Source organism: Hirundo rustica, chromosome 3, assembly GCF_015227805.2.
Source record: "Hirundo rustica isolate bHirRus1 chromosome 3, bHirRus1.pri.v3, whole genome shotgun sequence".
In the NCBI taxonomy this organism is placed as follows: domain Eukaryota; kingdom Metazoa; phylum Chordata; class Aves; order Passeriformes; family Hirundinidae; genus Hirundo; species Hirundo rustica.
Genome location: NC_053452.1, coordinates 47,550,864 through 47,563,972, shown reverse-complemented (window position 1 = coordinate 47,563,972; position 13,109 = coordinate 47,550,864). Strand labels below are relative to the sequence as shown.

Genomic DNA, 13,109 nt, shown 5'->3' with positions numbered 1-13,109 from the left:
AGGATTATTAAGGCCACACAACAGTTTTCAGCTGAGATCAGTTTCCCCAGACTGTAATTCTCCTTAGCTTCCATTTTACACTGTAAAAACACTCCACAAGGGTTTTGTAAGTAAATTCATTTCTGCCATAAACCAACTGCAGCCAACAGGATTGAGCACAATATTCAATGGCTCTGAAGAGATTTGCCTTAAAAATGGCTGATTTCAGAACAGTTCACTGTTTTAAACACTCTTCTACTTGGGAGATTAGATTCAACTTCTAACAAGAAAAAGAAGCCATTCTTGAATACTGCAATTCTATTTTAGCTGCAGGAAAAACCTAGAATTCACTGTTCTACAAGACAATTTTCCCCTGAAGATAATGAAATTTCTTTCAAAAGAACTATTTTTTCAAGTTTTTAAAAAATGAGCAACCCAGTGAGATGAATTAACAATACAGACAAGAAATGAAAATGTACGGGTGAATTAAGGGTTTAACCATGCCCTAACAAGCTGAGTTTCTGCTGTCCTTGAGATACAACATTTCAAACAAGCTGGTGATTTCCTACCATGTTATACCTAACAATCACCAACATATCCAGGTTTTCATAGAAACAACGTTTGTATGAACAAACAAGACTTTGATGTGAATGAAGAGATATTTATCCAGAGGATATGATGTACTTAAATTTATTTGGTCTAAAAAACAAGGAAACCAAAAGCAAAACAAAACACAGCCCCAGTATTTATGCGTTTCAGTGATTATTTTAGACAGAGATATTTTTCACATAGAAATTTAAGATGCCCTTAGAGCAGTTTAATTGGATTTTTGCCTTTGTCCTAGTTTAAAGTTGACTACTAGATCTGAATGGGCTTATCAAATAAACACAAGTCACAGAATGCTTCCACTATCCTCAACAAAGAAGGAAATCAAAACTATATAAATCCAATCAGAAACAAAAATACTACTGTTTCCTTGGAGAATAAACAAGAGAATACTTTTTTTTTCATACAAGTAAAAGATGGTCAAAAGCTGTTGACAAGGACCAGAAGACCGAGATTAAAAAACCCACACATAATGAGAAGAAGTTTCATTTTCAATCCAGGGGACAATTCCACAGCAGAAACTATGGGGTTTAAAAGAGATATGAAGAAACTCTGTCTTGCCTAGAGCTCTTACCCAGGACCCAGGTACTGTGGAACAGTCTTCTTTCTGTAAAGGAAGAAAGAAAGGTGGAAGCTTAACCCTTGCTTTATCCTGGTGGCTTGAGTATGAAAGAGTGAGCAGGAAAAAACATTTCAGAGGTGTGTGGCAAAAGAACAATGCCCAGCATTTCTCAAACAGGCTGTACATGTTCCATGTGCAATGAGTTGGATGCTCAATCTGGGACTGATCTCTTTGGACTGCACTGACAGGATTGTTTGTACACGGATCTGGAAATATTTGCTTTACTGGCTAAAGGTTGTACACTTGGATCTGCACATGTACATTACATACAATCCATTCCAATCTTGTCATGTTTTCCACATGTGCGTTTCAGATGTCCAGCATAAAGCTGATCTACATAGATAGAACATGTCCAGGATCTTCAAACATGTAAAAGATCAGATTGCGGCTACCTACTGCTATAGAGTTGACAACTTAGTTTCTCAGATAAGTGACTGAAACCTATAGACCGTTCTATAACTAAACTTCCAGGCAGAAAAACCCCCCACATCTGTAAAAGTTAGCCCTATATGTATACACAGACATACATGTATGTGTGTCTGTATATATGTGTAAACAGTTCTTATTGGCAATTTTGGCATATTTTAAAAATAAAGATATATTACAGTTTAGAAGTTAATATTTTGTACTATTACAAGTCAAAAAGTTACATCAGCAGTTTGATAATTTTCAGCAATTTTTCGCTTAGTGTCATGAAGTTTCCTCTCTGGATGGAATTTATATTTAAATGATAGGATAATATTTGCTTTTATTTTATTTTTTTTTTCCCCCAAAAAACTTGGCTTTTTATTTTCTCTACACCACAATTCATGAGTCAGAGTCTATGCTGCTACCTAGTTGCAGGAAGACACAGGAAATAGAAGTATACAGTTAAACAGGACAAAGATGGCAAAATAAGGCCCCTCAGGTCTTCTAGTAAGTGTGCCTGGGATCACTTGATGGTACTAGCAGTGCACAGGAACTAGGAAGGATGCTCTAACGGCCCTGTTAATAAATGCCTCTTTTCTACGCGAAGTGAAACATTTTTGAACACGCACGCTCACCGAATGGCACAAAGGAGAGCCACAGTAAGAATTTAATTCAGTCAGAGAAATGTGATCTCTATTCAGGTTTCTCTCTTTAAAGCTGTCTCATTTTCAAAGCTACTTCTTGCAACTGCAGATCAACCTTAAGAAAAGGAGACACAACATTTAACAGGCATTTTTAGTGCTACAGTAATTGGCAAATGAGAATTACTGGTGGAGACTTGATTTGCATTCAAACAAAATAGCATCCATCTAATTAATTCTCACATTTCACTTAATCTCAAGGCCCATTGCAGCATTTTATTTTCACAGCAGTAGAAGCTGAGTCAAAAGTTGGCAAACTTGCCAATAGTATCAGGGAGAACTGCTGAAGGAGTAAAATTAGTATTGGATACTAGATTCCTTCCTCAGATTACCCGATTAAGTCTTTTTGAGAGAAGCTTTTACTATTCTGAAGTTGCACATATGGAAACAAGGGGTACACGTTTTCACAGTAGTCCATTTTTCTTCCTACAACTGCAAGGAGACGATGCAGAGCTCCCCAATATAGAGATGAACAAGCAAGCCCTGAAACAAAGACAGTACAGTGCACTGTCCTGCCTGAAGTCACAAAACTTATTCGGCAAGTGTGAGCTACCCTCCCACTCTGTGACACTTCGCAACAGACAGATTACACCAGTCTGCACAGTGCTGGCAATAGACTAGGAAGCTCTTCCTGTCCTAAAGCGCTGGAACGTGTCTAATCAACCTAGTGGTTTTGCAATAACCTATCATGTGTGACAAAAACTCCCCCAAACCATTATATGCAGACATCAATAATTATTGAAATTAAAATAGTTCAAATAAGAGAACACAGAATCAACAGGAAACATACACCTCTGAAGAAAGATGCATGCATTGCCAATGCTGACTCAGAAAGCTGGAAGTCAGAGGAAAAAAAGAGCTTAGTTTCCTGGAGTTCCTGTTCCTGAACAGTTTGACTACCCCTGAGCTAAGCATATTTCAGAGGATAAGATCTACAGTATCCATTTTAATAAATAATCAACTTGTGATACATCAAAGATTGAAAGAGTTTTCTCTCTTTAAGGTGTAACTCTTTGTTGGAAAATAACCTTAGGTTATCCCCACGTTTTACTACAATAGAAACCTCAAAAGAATTTTCATAGACCACAGACAAGACAAGGCAAAATAAAATCTCACAAAACCACTGATAACCCTAGGAGATGCACAAGAGTCAAGGTTAATTACTGTAGTATTGTGTAGTATTACTTTAAACCTTCACAAATGACACTTGTGGAAGCTTAACTCTCTATCCTGGTGGCTTGAGTATGAAAGAGTGAGCAGGAAAAAATACACTGAGAGGTGTGTGGCTATAGAACAGTCCTCAGCATTTCTCAAACGGGCTGCGCCTGATCCATGGGCAATGAGTCCTGAGTATCCAGGCTGAAAAGCCAGCCGAAAAGGCCCTCTCAAGTCTTAATGGTTTCTGTCCTGGCCTAGACGAAATTTCTTTACTAGAGAGGCATGAAACAATACAGCAATAAATAAGACTTCAAAAAGGGCTTAGCTATCCACATAGCTAAATTTAGCTCAGAAATTAATTTGACTGTTCTATCACTCATCCAGTGTAAAACAAGAATATAAACGAGACTGGGTATTGAAAGATGAGTTGAACTTTATTAATTTTAATATAATCTTAACTTTAATATAATCTTTCTGGTATCTTATTATTTATTGTGCTGTGGATTGCAAAGAGACTGCTAGTGCAGATGAAAAGATAACTAGAACCTAGCCACCGTCAGGAGTCCATAAGCAACAGTACTTTAAAAGTCACAGATTTCCTTAAAAGTTGGGATAAAAACTGTCTGGATTTATTTTCTCATCAATATTAGATTGCTTACTGAAATGACTAACACATGATGAATTGATTCTTCTCTTTTGCCACCTGCGTTTGTTCTAAAGTATTTCAACTACAATACTAAAGTCTTTAGTTAGTTTTCTAAGGCCAAGGCAACAATTCATCTCATTCTGGTAAAACATAAAATCTGGCATCAACATTCAACATTCCTACATTGACATATTAGAGAAAGGTGTTAAACTTTTTCACACCAGACCTTTTCCTGATTTTTCAATTCCACTTGAAACTGACCAGCAACCTGGAAAGCAGTCATTGTACAAACTAATTCTATTATTATTTTTGTGCTCTTTATATGCAACAATTGTAAGCTGTTATGTCAGAAATAACAATGTGGATTCTATGAGCCGAAATGTGAACGTTAATGGTTTAAACATGAAGGGCTTGGAACGCCTTTAGTCTCTAGTAGGGCAGATCAAGAGAGGTAATGATTTTCCAGATGAACTCTGCCACATCCCGATAAGCAACTGTCCAGAGTATGATACTTCTACACAGTACTTGCCCTTTTCATCCAAGGGTTCAGCCAGACCACAAAATGGGGGGTTCACATGATGCTTTTGTTTTAGGCTTCCAACAGGGAGTAAGCAGCAAAAAATATCCACAGTAAGAATCAATCTTTGTAGATACGCTGAAACATGAGCCTACTACTCACAACTATATTAAAAAAAAAAAAAGCTGCATCACTTTGAGTGAAAGAACATTAAAAAATTCAATCAAAATTAAGTAATCAAAAATGAGCATTAACTATTGAGAAGTTAAATAAAATCATAGTGGGCATTAGAAAAAACCTATTTGTATATTTAGAAAAAGCTGAATACTCATGAAGAACAATTATAGATTCTGGAATATGAAAGTTTTTAGGAAGAGTTTTGGGCTTGTTCTCTAAAGAATAAATAAAAAGAGGTATTCAAAATACAAGAAAGGAAAAAAGTGGTTTTACTTCTTTTATTTATACCACTTTAAGATGGAAAATGTAATGATAACTTTTGATCTAAAGGTAAGTAGAAGATAAACTGGTTACTCAGTCTTGCATCCAAAGAGTAGAAATTATTCTCAGTCTTACTTTTAAGTTCTCATTCAGGTTTGGCAGTATATAATTGTTATTTTTGTTTGTTTGTTTTTAATTTTTTTTAGTGTATTTCACAGTTAAATGAATATCTATTTTTACTAAGAAAAGCATTTCTTATCTCCCCTCTACATAGAAGGTCCTGTGGAAAATCTCAGGATCTACACCACTAAAAGGTAGCACCTGATATTTAATGCCAAGAGAATATAAGAAGAATTTGAAACAGTTCTCATTTTTGAGTGGAAGAGGTCTCTCACATAATTTAAGTCCACTTGCCAAATGAAATGTCCTGGTAGGAATGCCACAAGAAGTTTTCTTTTCACATACTGATATGTACACACACACAGACTTACACACATATACTTTTTCAAACTGCTTTCCTGTATTTCATGTAATTTCTTCATCTGTTCTCTTCAATTTCTGTGGAATTCTTTTTAAAAAAGCTTGAAAAGTACATACTGTAGTACCAAAAATAGCCTACATAATCCAAGTATAAGATGTTACCATTGAACAAACAAAATCTCTGTTTTCACTGCTCTCCAAAAGATGAGAGAAATTTCATATGTAAATAATGGATCTTACAGTACAAATCATATTTTGATATAATAGGAGTTTACAGATTTTCATCTGAAATAGGATTTCTGATTTAGAGAATTAAAAAGAAAATTGCACTTTAACAATTAATGAGTACAGCCCATAAATTTTGCTCTAAGCAGGAATGCATAGATGGCATAAAAATTACCTCAATTAATCTATTTTCATGAGCACAAACAGTGAGCAGTCGGAGGAGTGAACAAATTAAGCTGAATTTTCAATAAGCATATAACTATCATGCATTTCCATTCACTGCTCCCTAAGGGAAGTTACAGTACTACTCTGCTATTATTTTACAAGAAACTCCCTGTAAAAGGCAAGAGAATAAATATATTAATGTTTAGAATCAAATACAGACAGAAAAGTGATAATTCTTTCTGTGCAGTCCCTATCCCATAGTTCTCCTTTTTCAAGAAGTAAAACTCTCTCACATTATAGCCAAGGATATAAAGTATTGCCAAAAAAATATTGTTAAAATTAATTATTTTCTCAGTTTTACTCTCATTCTCCTTTTCCCCCATCAATTATTGCCCAAACCCTAAGGCTGGTGCTACATTTCCAAGAATTTGTACCTAAAATGACAAAACTCCCCATCTTTGTCAAAGTATAAAGCATAGTCAGAACAGAAAAAGGAGAATGCACATTATGATTAAAGGATGCAAACTCTGTACTATGACTATTGTTGCTGTTATTATTGTTAATATACATTTGCATAAAAGTTTATGGTGAAGAAGCTGTGAAATTAGATTAATCACAAGAACTTGACCCACAGTTTCTTGGGAATTTTAATCAATGACTGAAAAGATTCGAATTAGGAGTAACTCACAGGAAATGCAGGGTTGTAGAGCACACATTTTCATCTCTTTTAGCTCTTATCAAAACAATGCATCAGAAATGGAGCAAGACTTACCATTTTACCACTGACTGTGCAGAGCAGGAAATACATATTACCATTACCTCATACACATACTCAGAGATGAGCTAAATCCTGAGAAAAACCACCAAACATCTAAGCTAACCTTGCTTGAAGGAGGGCGTTAGTGGAAAAGGGTTTGTACATCATGACCTCCTAATGTCCACTCAACCCTGAACCATGCTATGATTTTTATGTGTTTCAGATCTATGACATATGGCTGTTTCAATGAAAGTGGAAAAACAGAATAAAGAACCTTTGAAACTAAAATGAGCACATCTTGACATTAACATTAAGAACACAGATTAAAAAAACCCCCAATTTTAGTCTCACCATGACTAGGAGGAAGAGTGCAAAAATGTGTTATTCTAACTCCACTGAAAATAATAAAATATATTGTTTCTTTTAAAAAGGCAAACACTGCCTTCAAGCAAATTAACAGAAGTTAGTCCAAGTATTGTGAAGTCTGGATATAATGCAAAACACTAATGTTTGTTCTGAGAATTAACTGCTTACATTTTTTTACCACACAGGCATGACATCCTATACTCCTGTATTTTCATTTAAATATGTAGTCTGGGACTTTTATATTCTATATATATGCCAATTGATTATGGCCAAAACAATTTTTTCCCTTTTACTTTTTTAAACTTCTGCCTCATCAAAACTAAATAGAAAATGGGCTCACGATTGTGGTTGAAGAAACAAATTTCATATTCAACAGGATGTTGATTGCATTATTTAAATGATGATAATTCATTGATAATTTTTAAATCATTACTTCAAAGGCAGTCATCCAGACAGCTGGTAGACCAAACCAAATGTTTTCTTTTCACTGGTTTAAAAAACAAACAAACAAACAAAAAAACCCCAACAAAACCCACAACCAAACAAAACAATTTAACAGTAACATTACAGTGCTTTCTAAATATTTAGTGTTTTGAGGGGTTGGGAGAGTAGAGGACCTGCTTTGAGAGATGCTCAGATTGCTAAATCTTGGTTAGATTAAACAGAGTAAGTGTATGTACATTCTAAAGGCTAGCTTATTAATTTTCAGAAAGCCATTCCTTTGACTGGGACAAAAAAGAAAAAAAGTAAAATTCCCGCTGTAGGGTGCCTGCAGGACCGCCCGGGAATGACTTTCAAGTGCCTCGCAGTCCATTCAAAGATACTAAATTGCCATCTAGTGGCTGAGTAGGCAGACCTATTTAGGGTGTCCTGATTCTCTAAATAAGCACTTCTTCCCTCCTTCTGATATTTCTATTTGTCTTCTCATCCTTCTTTCAAGGCCTAAGAAACCACAACAGTATTAGATGGCAGTATTTAATTACAAAGTGGCTACTGAAAACAGCAGCATGTTTGAACTGAAAAGTGACTTCTAATATTAAGAATCTAAGAATTCCATCAATAAAACTTGAAACTTCTGCATAAAAACTGTTTCATGAACAAGAAAATTAAAGAACTGATTTGCACTTAACTTGTCCTGGAGTTCCACAAAGTTAAACTCCTCTTTACTGCCTGAGCAAAATGCTCTGCATTTCAGCAGACCCTATGACCTTGGCAGTAGAGTCTTCTGCCAGGTTTGTAGATCTTCTGCCAGGTTTAAAGATCTTGTTTCCTGCAAACTTTGTTTCCTTTCTGTTCGTTTCTGACAAACGTCATTTACTCTGAATGCTAACAAGAAAACACTATCCATCTACATATGCTTCCTGAAATTCATTGGTTTAAAGTTAAAATACCCCAATTTTAACATTGGATCTACAATTAGAATATAATTTCCTGCACATCACATATTACAAATCTGGGTTTGTATATTTCAAGATAAAAAAACCAGATACATACCTCTGATTTTTTTTGGACTTTTTGTTTTCTGAAATTTGGGTATGCTGGCATGATTTTCCAGAAAGTTTACATTGGTACAATTCTTAAAAGAAGATACACTATTCTATTCACTATTATTTGGTTCATATGGAAACATTCAAAAATATTTTCTTCTGTCACAATCCTTTTTTTTCTCAATGAGACAACTGTATATAGCAGATCCTTTTGAATATGCCTTTTTTTTTTTTTTTTTTTTTTTTTTTTTTTTTTTAACCCAAGTATGTAACTTATTTTCCCTGCTGAAATCTGAGACTCTGGCAATCGTATCTTTGTAGGAAAAGAACTGGTTTAGAGTATCTGTTCATTGCTTCCTCAAGCCTTCTCTTCCTTCTTACAAAAAGTAAGCTGTTAAGCAGCAAAAGGGTGGAAGGGGAATGGCACTTCTTCACAGGTTTTTCTTAATAAAGATCTCAAGAAATAACATGCAAAATTAGACAGTGTTAAAATGCCACAGCCACAGAACTGTTTGTGAGCCAACAGAGGAAGGGTTCACAAATTTCCTCACGTTCCTGTTGAAACAAGTGGTTCACTAGTCTTGTCTATAGTTGGTCTACATGCTGACAAAAAATACGTAATACTAAAATTGAACAGGTTTTATGCCAGACTACAAGTGTCATAACAGTCTAAAACGGTGTATAAAATCTCCCCTTTTTAAAATTTCTTTCTGTATTTCACCATTTCAGACTGATCTTTCATCTACCTTCTTTCTCTTACCTTCACCTATAACGAATAATCTCTGAAATTTCTTTTAAGAGAGAGTTTTGGGCAGCATGCATGTTTCTGAGACAAATTCTAGTGGTGACATTTTATAATAATGAAAAGTAAATTCCAGTCCCACCAATGTTTTATACTTTCTAAACAGACTGATTTTGTGGGTATCTTAAAGGATTTCAGAACCTTTTTTCTTGTATTTCTGAGTGTCAAAATTGGAACATTTCCAATATCACTAAGCTATTACCCTAAAGAATTATAATAAGTCATAGTCAAAAACTAGCATAAGAAAGGTCCCTGCTGAGAGAGGAGTTACCAGTAAAGTGGGGTGGCTAGGAATATTCTAAAGATACATTCCATGAGTCTGTTTTTATAAAGCAGAAAGTATCTTCAAGATGGCAAAACCCGGCTTGTAATTTAGATTTTTACAATTAGCATTGTTTCCCTATGATATTGCTGGAAAGTGCACCAAGAGATTATGCAGTAGAAACCTGTCTTCAGCATCTCCGAACTGCCAAAATTTTGTTTGGCTTTTAGTACCAGTGGAAGTACTTGGATTTCCAAAAAGGCATAATTTTGGTTGAGGATTTGTTTGTTGGGTAAAATGCGGTGAACCAAACCAAACTAAGATGGAAGCATTAGGAGCATAAGCATTTTTTGATGATAGGTTTTTCTGATGTAAATATACTTTAAATAGTCAGTGTAAACTATCTTATAGCCAAACCATTAGACGCTGCAACAGTCTGGCAAAACCTCCTCTCCTGAGGTGGGATTATAGGGACCAGACATGAAGTGTTCATTATATCTGGATGCTGACAATTAAATAAATGTAGCAAGGGCATTTTTTTCAAAATTGTGTGGTCTAAAGAATAGACTATCATCAGAAATGATCAAAAATAGAAATTTAAAATAATTTTATCATATGGTGTATAAGACAATGGTTTTAAGCGCCTTTCAAACAACTTTAGTTTTCTGGCTCTGTGATGTCAGAAGACTAATCAAAGCCTAATTTACATGTACTCATTTTACAATGAAAAGCTTCTTTTTTTCTTCATCTTTTTGCTAAGATCTATTTCTACCCACAATGTAAACAAAATCAAGCTGCTCTGAAAAGTGAGTTAAAATGTAAGGAAAATTGTGAGGACTGTACAAAAGATCAGGGGTACAAACAGAATAGAAATTAGTTCTTGCGCAAAGTACGCTGTCAAATTTAAAGATCAGGTTTGAAGCTGGAGTTTCTAAATTAGGGCACTCAATTTTTTTCTTTTTCTTTCACTAAAGGAGTTAAGCCTAACAAAACTTTTTCTGTTCGTACCGGGAAGACTAAGCAGACATCGTTGCTATTTGGCATTTCAAACCCCGGACTTGAAATGGCTGCCAATTTCTTTTTCTACTGCTTAACAATTCCTGTACTAAAAGCAAGCACATTTATATATGAAAAGAAAAAGAGAAAAATCACCTACTAGGCTAACTTCCACGTTTTTCTTAGAAATTAAAACTGTAGACAACAAAAGAGTCTAGATCACTAATGGAAACATGTTCATCACTTTAAAATGTACAAATAACACCAAGAACAATCCGATTGCAGTAAAGATTTACCTAGAAACATGATGGCAATTCTGCTTTCTAGATGTTTTTATAGACTGATACAGTTAAACAATGATGGATAGGTAGAATATGCTCAACTGCTTGGGACACTACAGAAATAATTTAAACATATACATTTTATCCATATACAGTTCCTCAAAAGGAAAAACCTCTACTCTGATTTTTAAGATAAACCAGAATGATGATGACATAATACAGCAAAAACTTGAGATAACTTTCTCCATGTGAGGTGATCTGCAGGTCACTGATGAATAATAGTATAGAATGGAAGAAGTTCATGTTAGTGTCGTAAGAGATCACCACGGAGTAAGAGGGATGGGGATCTCCTAAACACTAGCAAGTGGAATTCAGCATTATACAACATATTAGGCTACTTTTAAAAATAAAGAAAAGCTCCCAGCCACAAATAAATGCCATTCAAGTGATCATGCAGTACACCAGAGTTCCTGGTTAAAATTCATTCTCATAATACTTTTTTTTAATAGGTAAAATTGCTATGTATTCATAAGTATATTTCAATTAGTTACATTTCCAATAAGAAAACCATTTTATAGGTAATTTCCTCCAATGAATTATAATACTAGAGACTTATTAAACACGCTCTTTACAGGCAATGACTTTCTGTAAGTACAGGGAAAAAATGCTTTTCCACAATAAATACTAGAAACCATTGCTAGTGAAACCTGGGTGACTGGAATATAAAACTAGCATGAGAAAAATATATTTTAGGTTAAACTTAAAATACTGCAATGAAGAATTATTTTTAAATTCTATTTTAAACAATGAGCTGTATCATATTATGAAGTTAGAAGAATTTAAGTAGCCAACTGGAAGAACTCTTTTAAGTTGTCTGGCAAGACAAGCCATAAAGTTAATAAACATATTCTTCCCACTCACGGCTCTCAAAAAACATGATCAAGCTGAAATTGAATTTGCAAGTCTAATGATCGGCAGTATGTATTTAAAAATGCATTCCTTATTTTTCCCTGGAAAGCAAATCACTGACCATTTTCACACATTCTGCTTGATACAGTGATGCTTGAATTATCTTGTCACTAACACAAAAAACCCTACAAATACCAACAACCAAAAAAAATCCTTAAACCCCACAACAAAACACCCAGCAAACCAAAAGAAACAAAAAAACAAGGGGGAAACAAGGGAAACAAGCTGGAAAACAGAGGAGGAAGAAAAGAGATTCCAAGAGCTTTTGGTCACTGCTTGTTTCAAACCAAGATTTCAGAACTTAGCCTTCCTTCTAATGATTTCCAGAACAACTGAATAGTGTTATCCACAAGTGAGGTAAGTCTAAATTCTGTTCCCTCAACAGGAAACAAAGTTCCTCACCACCTTTAATGACAAATTAAACACCACCTTTAATGACAAATAGACTATGTATGGTGACATGCTAAAAAAATAAGATAGACTGTGTTCCTGTGGCAGAAGTCTAACACAGACTGTCTCCATTGCCCCAGTATTACATTATCTCCTTTTAAGTCCAGCATGGCCCTCTAAACTGGTTCACATACTACCACTGCTGTAAGCTTGAAGAGAGAGTCAGAAAAAAATCTCTGCTGCTCTTACTTACATGCACTTCTGTAGATTATTATAGTAAGATCTTTTATAACTATTCCCTACTAACAGAAGTTGACTTACTTTTCAGTGGACAATAACATTTTGTAAGAATCCCCTTAGGCAGGCAGGAACTTCAATCCTTATACCTAGATACACTATGGAGCATATAAAACACCCTGACTTCAGAATTTTTTCATACAAAACATTTAGAACACAAAACTATTTCACAAATGTCTGAAAAGTAGTACTGCTTTCTGCCCTCTTTTTAAAAAATTAGGAAACATTTCAGTTAGATTCTTACCTGTGCCTGCTGAACACCACTTATGCATTGCTTCTCTGTTTCTAGGACTGTAGATTTCAACTCTGAATTTGAAAAGAAAATAAAGATTTTAAAATTCTATTTTAAAAAAAATTGACTGATCATTTGAAGTACACAATTAAGAAATTCATTACAGGAGTGAAAAGCTAAAAAAAATGTTAACTGTTCCACTTTCCAAATTATCCCCAAAATTACCTGTCCTTAAAATGAATGACTGTTGCCAAATATGTTTTCCTTTCTTCCACTACCGCAGAAATTTGAAAATTCCACCATGACATGGGTAATAATACAGATC

General features: G+C 34.7%; 1 protein-coding gene across 10 annotated transcripts in view; it reads right to left on the bottom strand.

The window, feature by feature from the left end:
- The window catches only part of FMN2 (formin 2), a 173,898-nt gene that overhangs the window by 105,866 nt on the left and 54,923 nt on the right, over positions 1 to 13,109 (bottom strand). For 7 of the 10 annotated variants that reach the window (XM_058419926.1, XM_040059664.1, XM_058419924.1 and 4 more), the window contains exons 5-6: positions 12,797 to 12,858; positions 1,160 to 1,192 (exon numbers count right to left, since the gene is read on the bottom strand). In XM_058419926.1, the coding sequence (XP_058275909.1) occupies positions 1,160 to 1,192; positions 12,797 to 12,858 (95 nt within the window). The remainder of the gene's footprint in view (positions 1 to 1,159; positions 1,193 to 12,796; positions 12,859 to 13,109) is intronic. The other 3 variants (XM_040059666.2, XM_040059665.1, XM_058419927.1) reach the window with 1 other exon arrangement.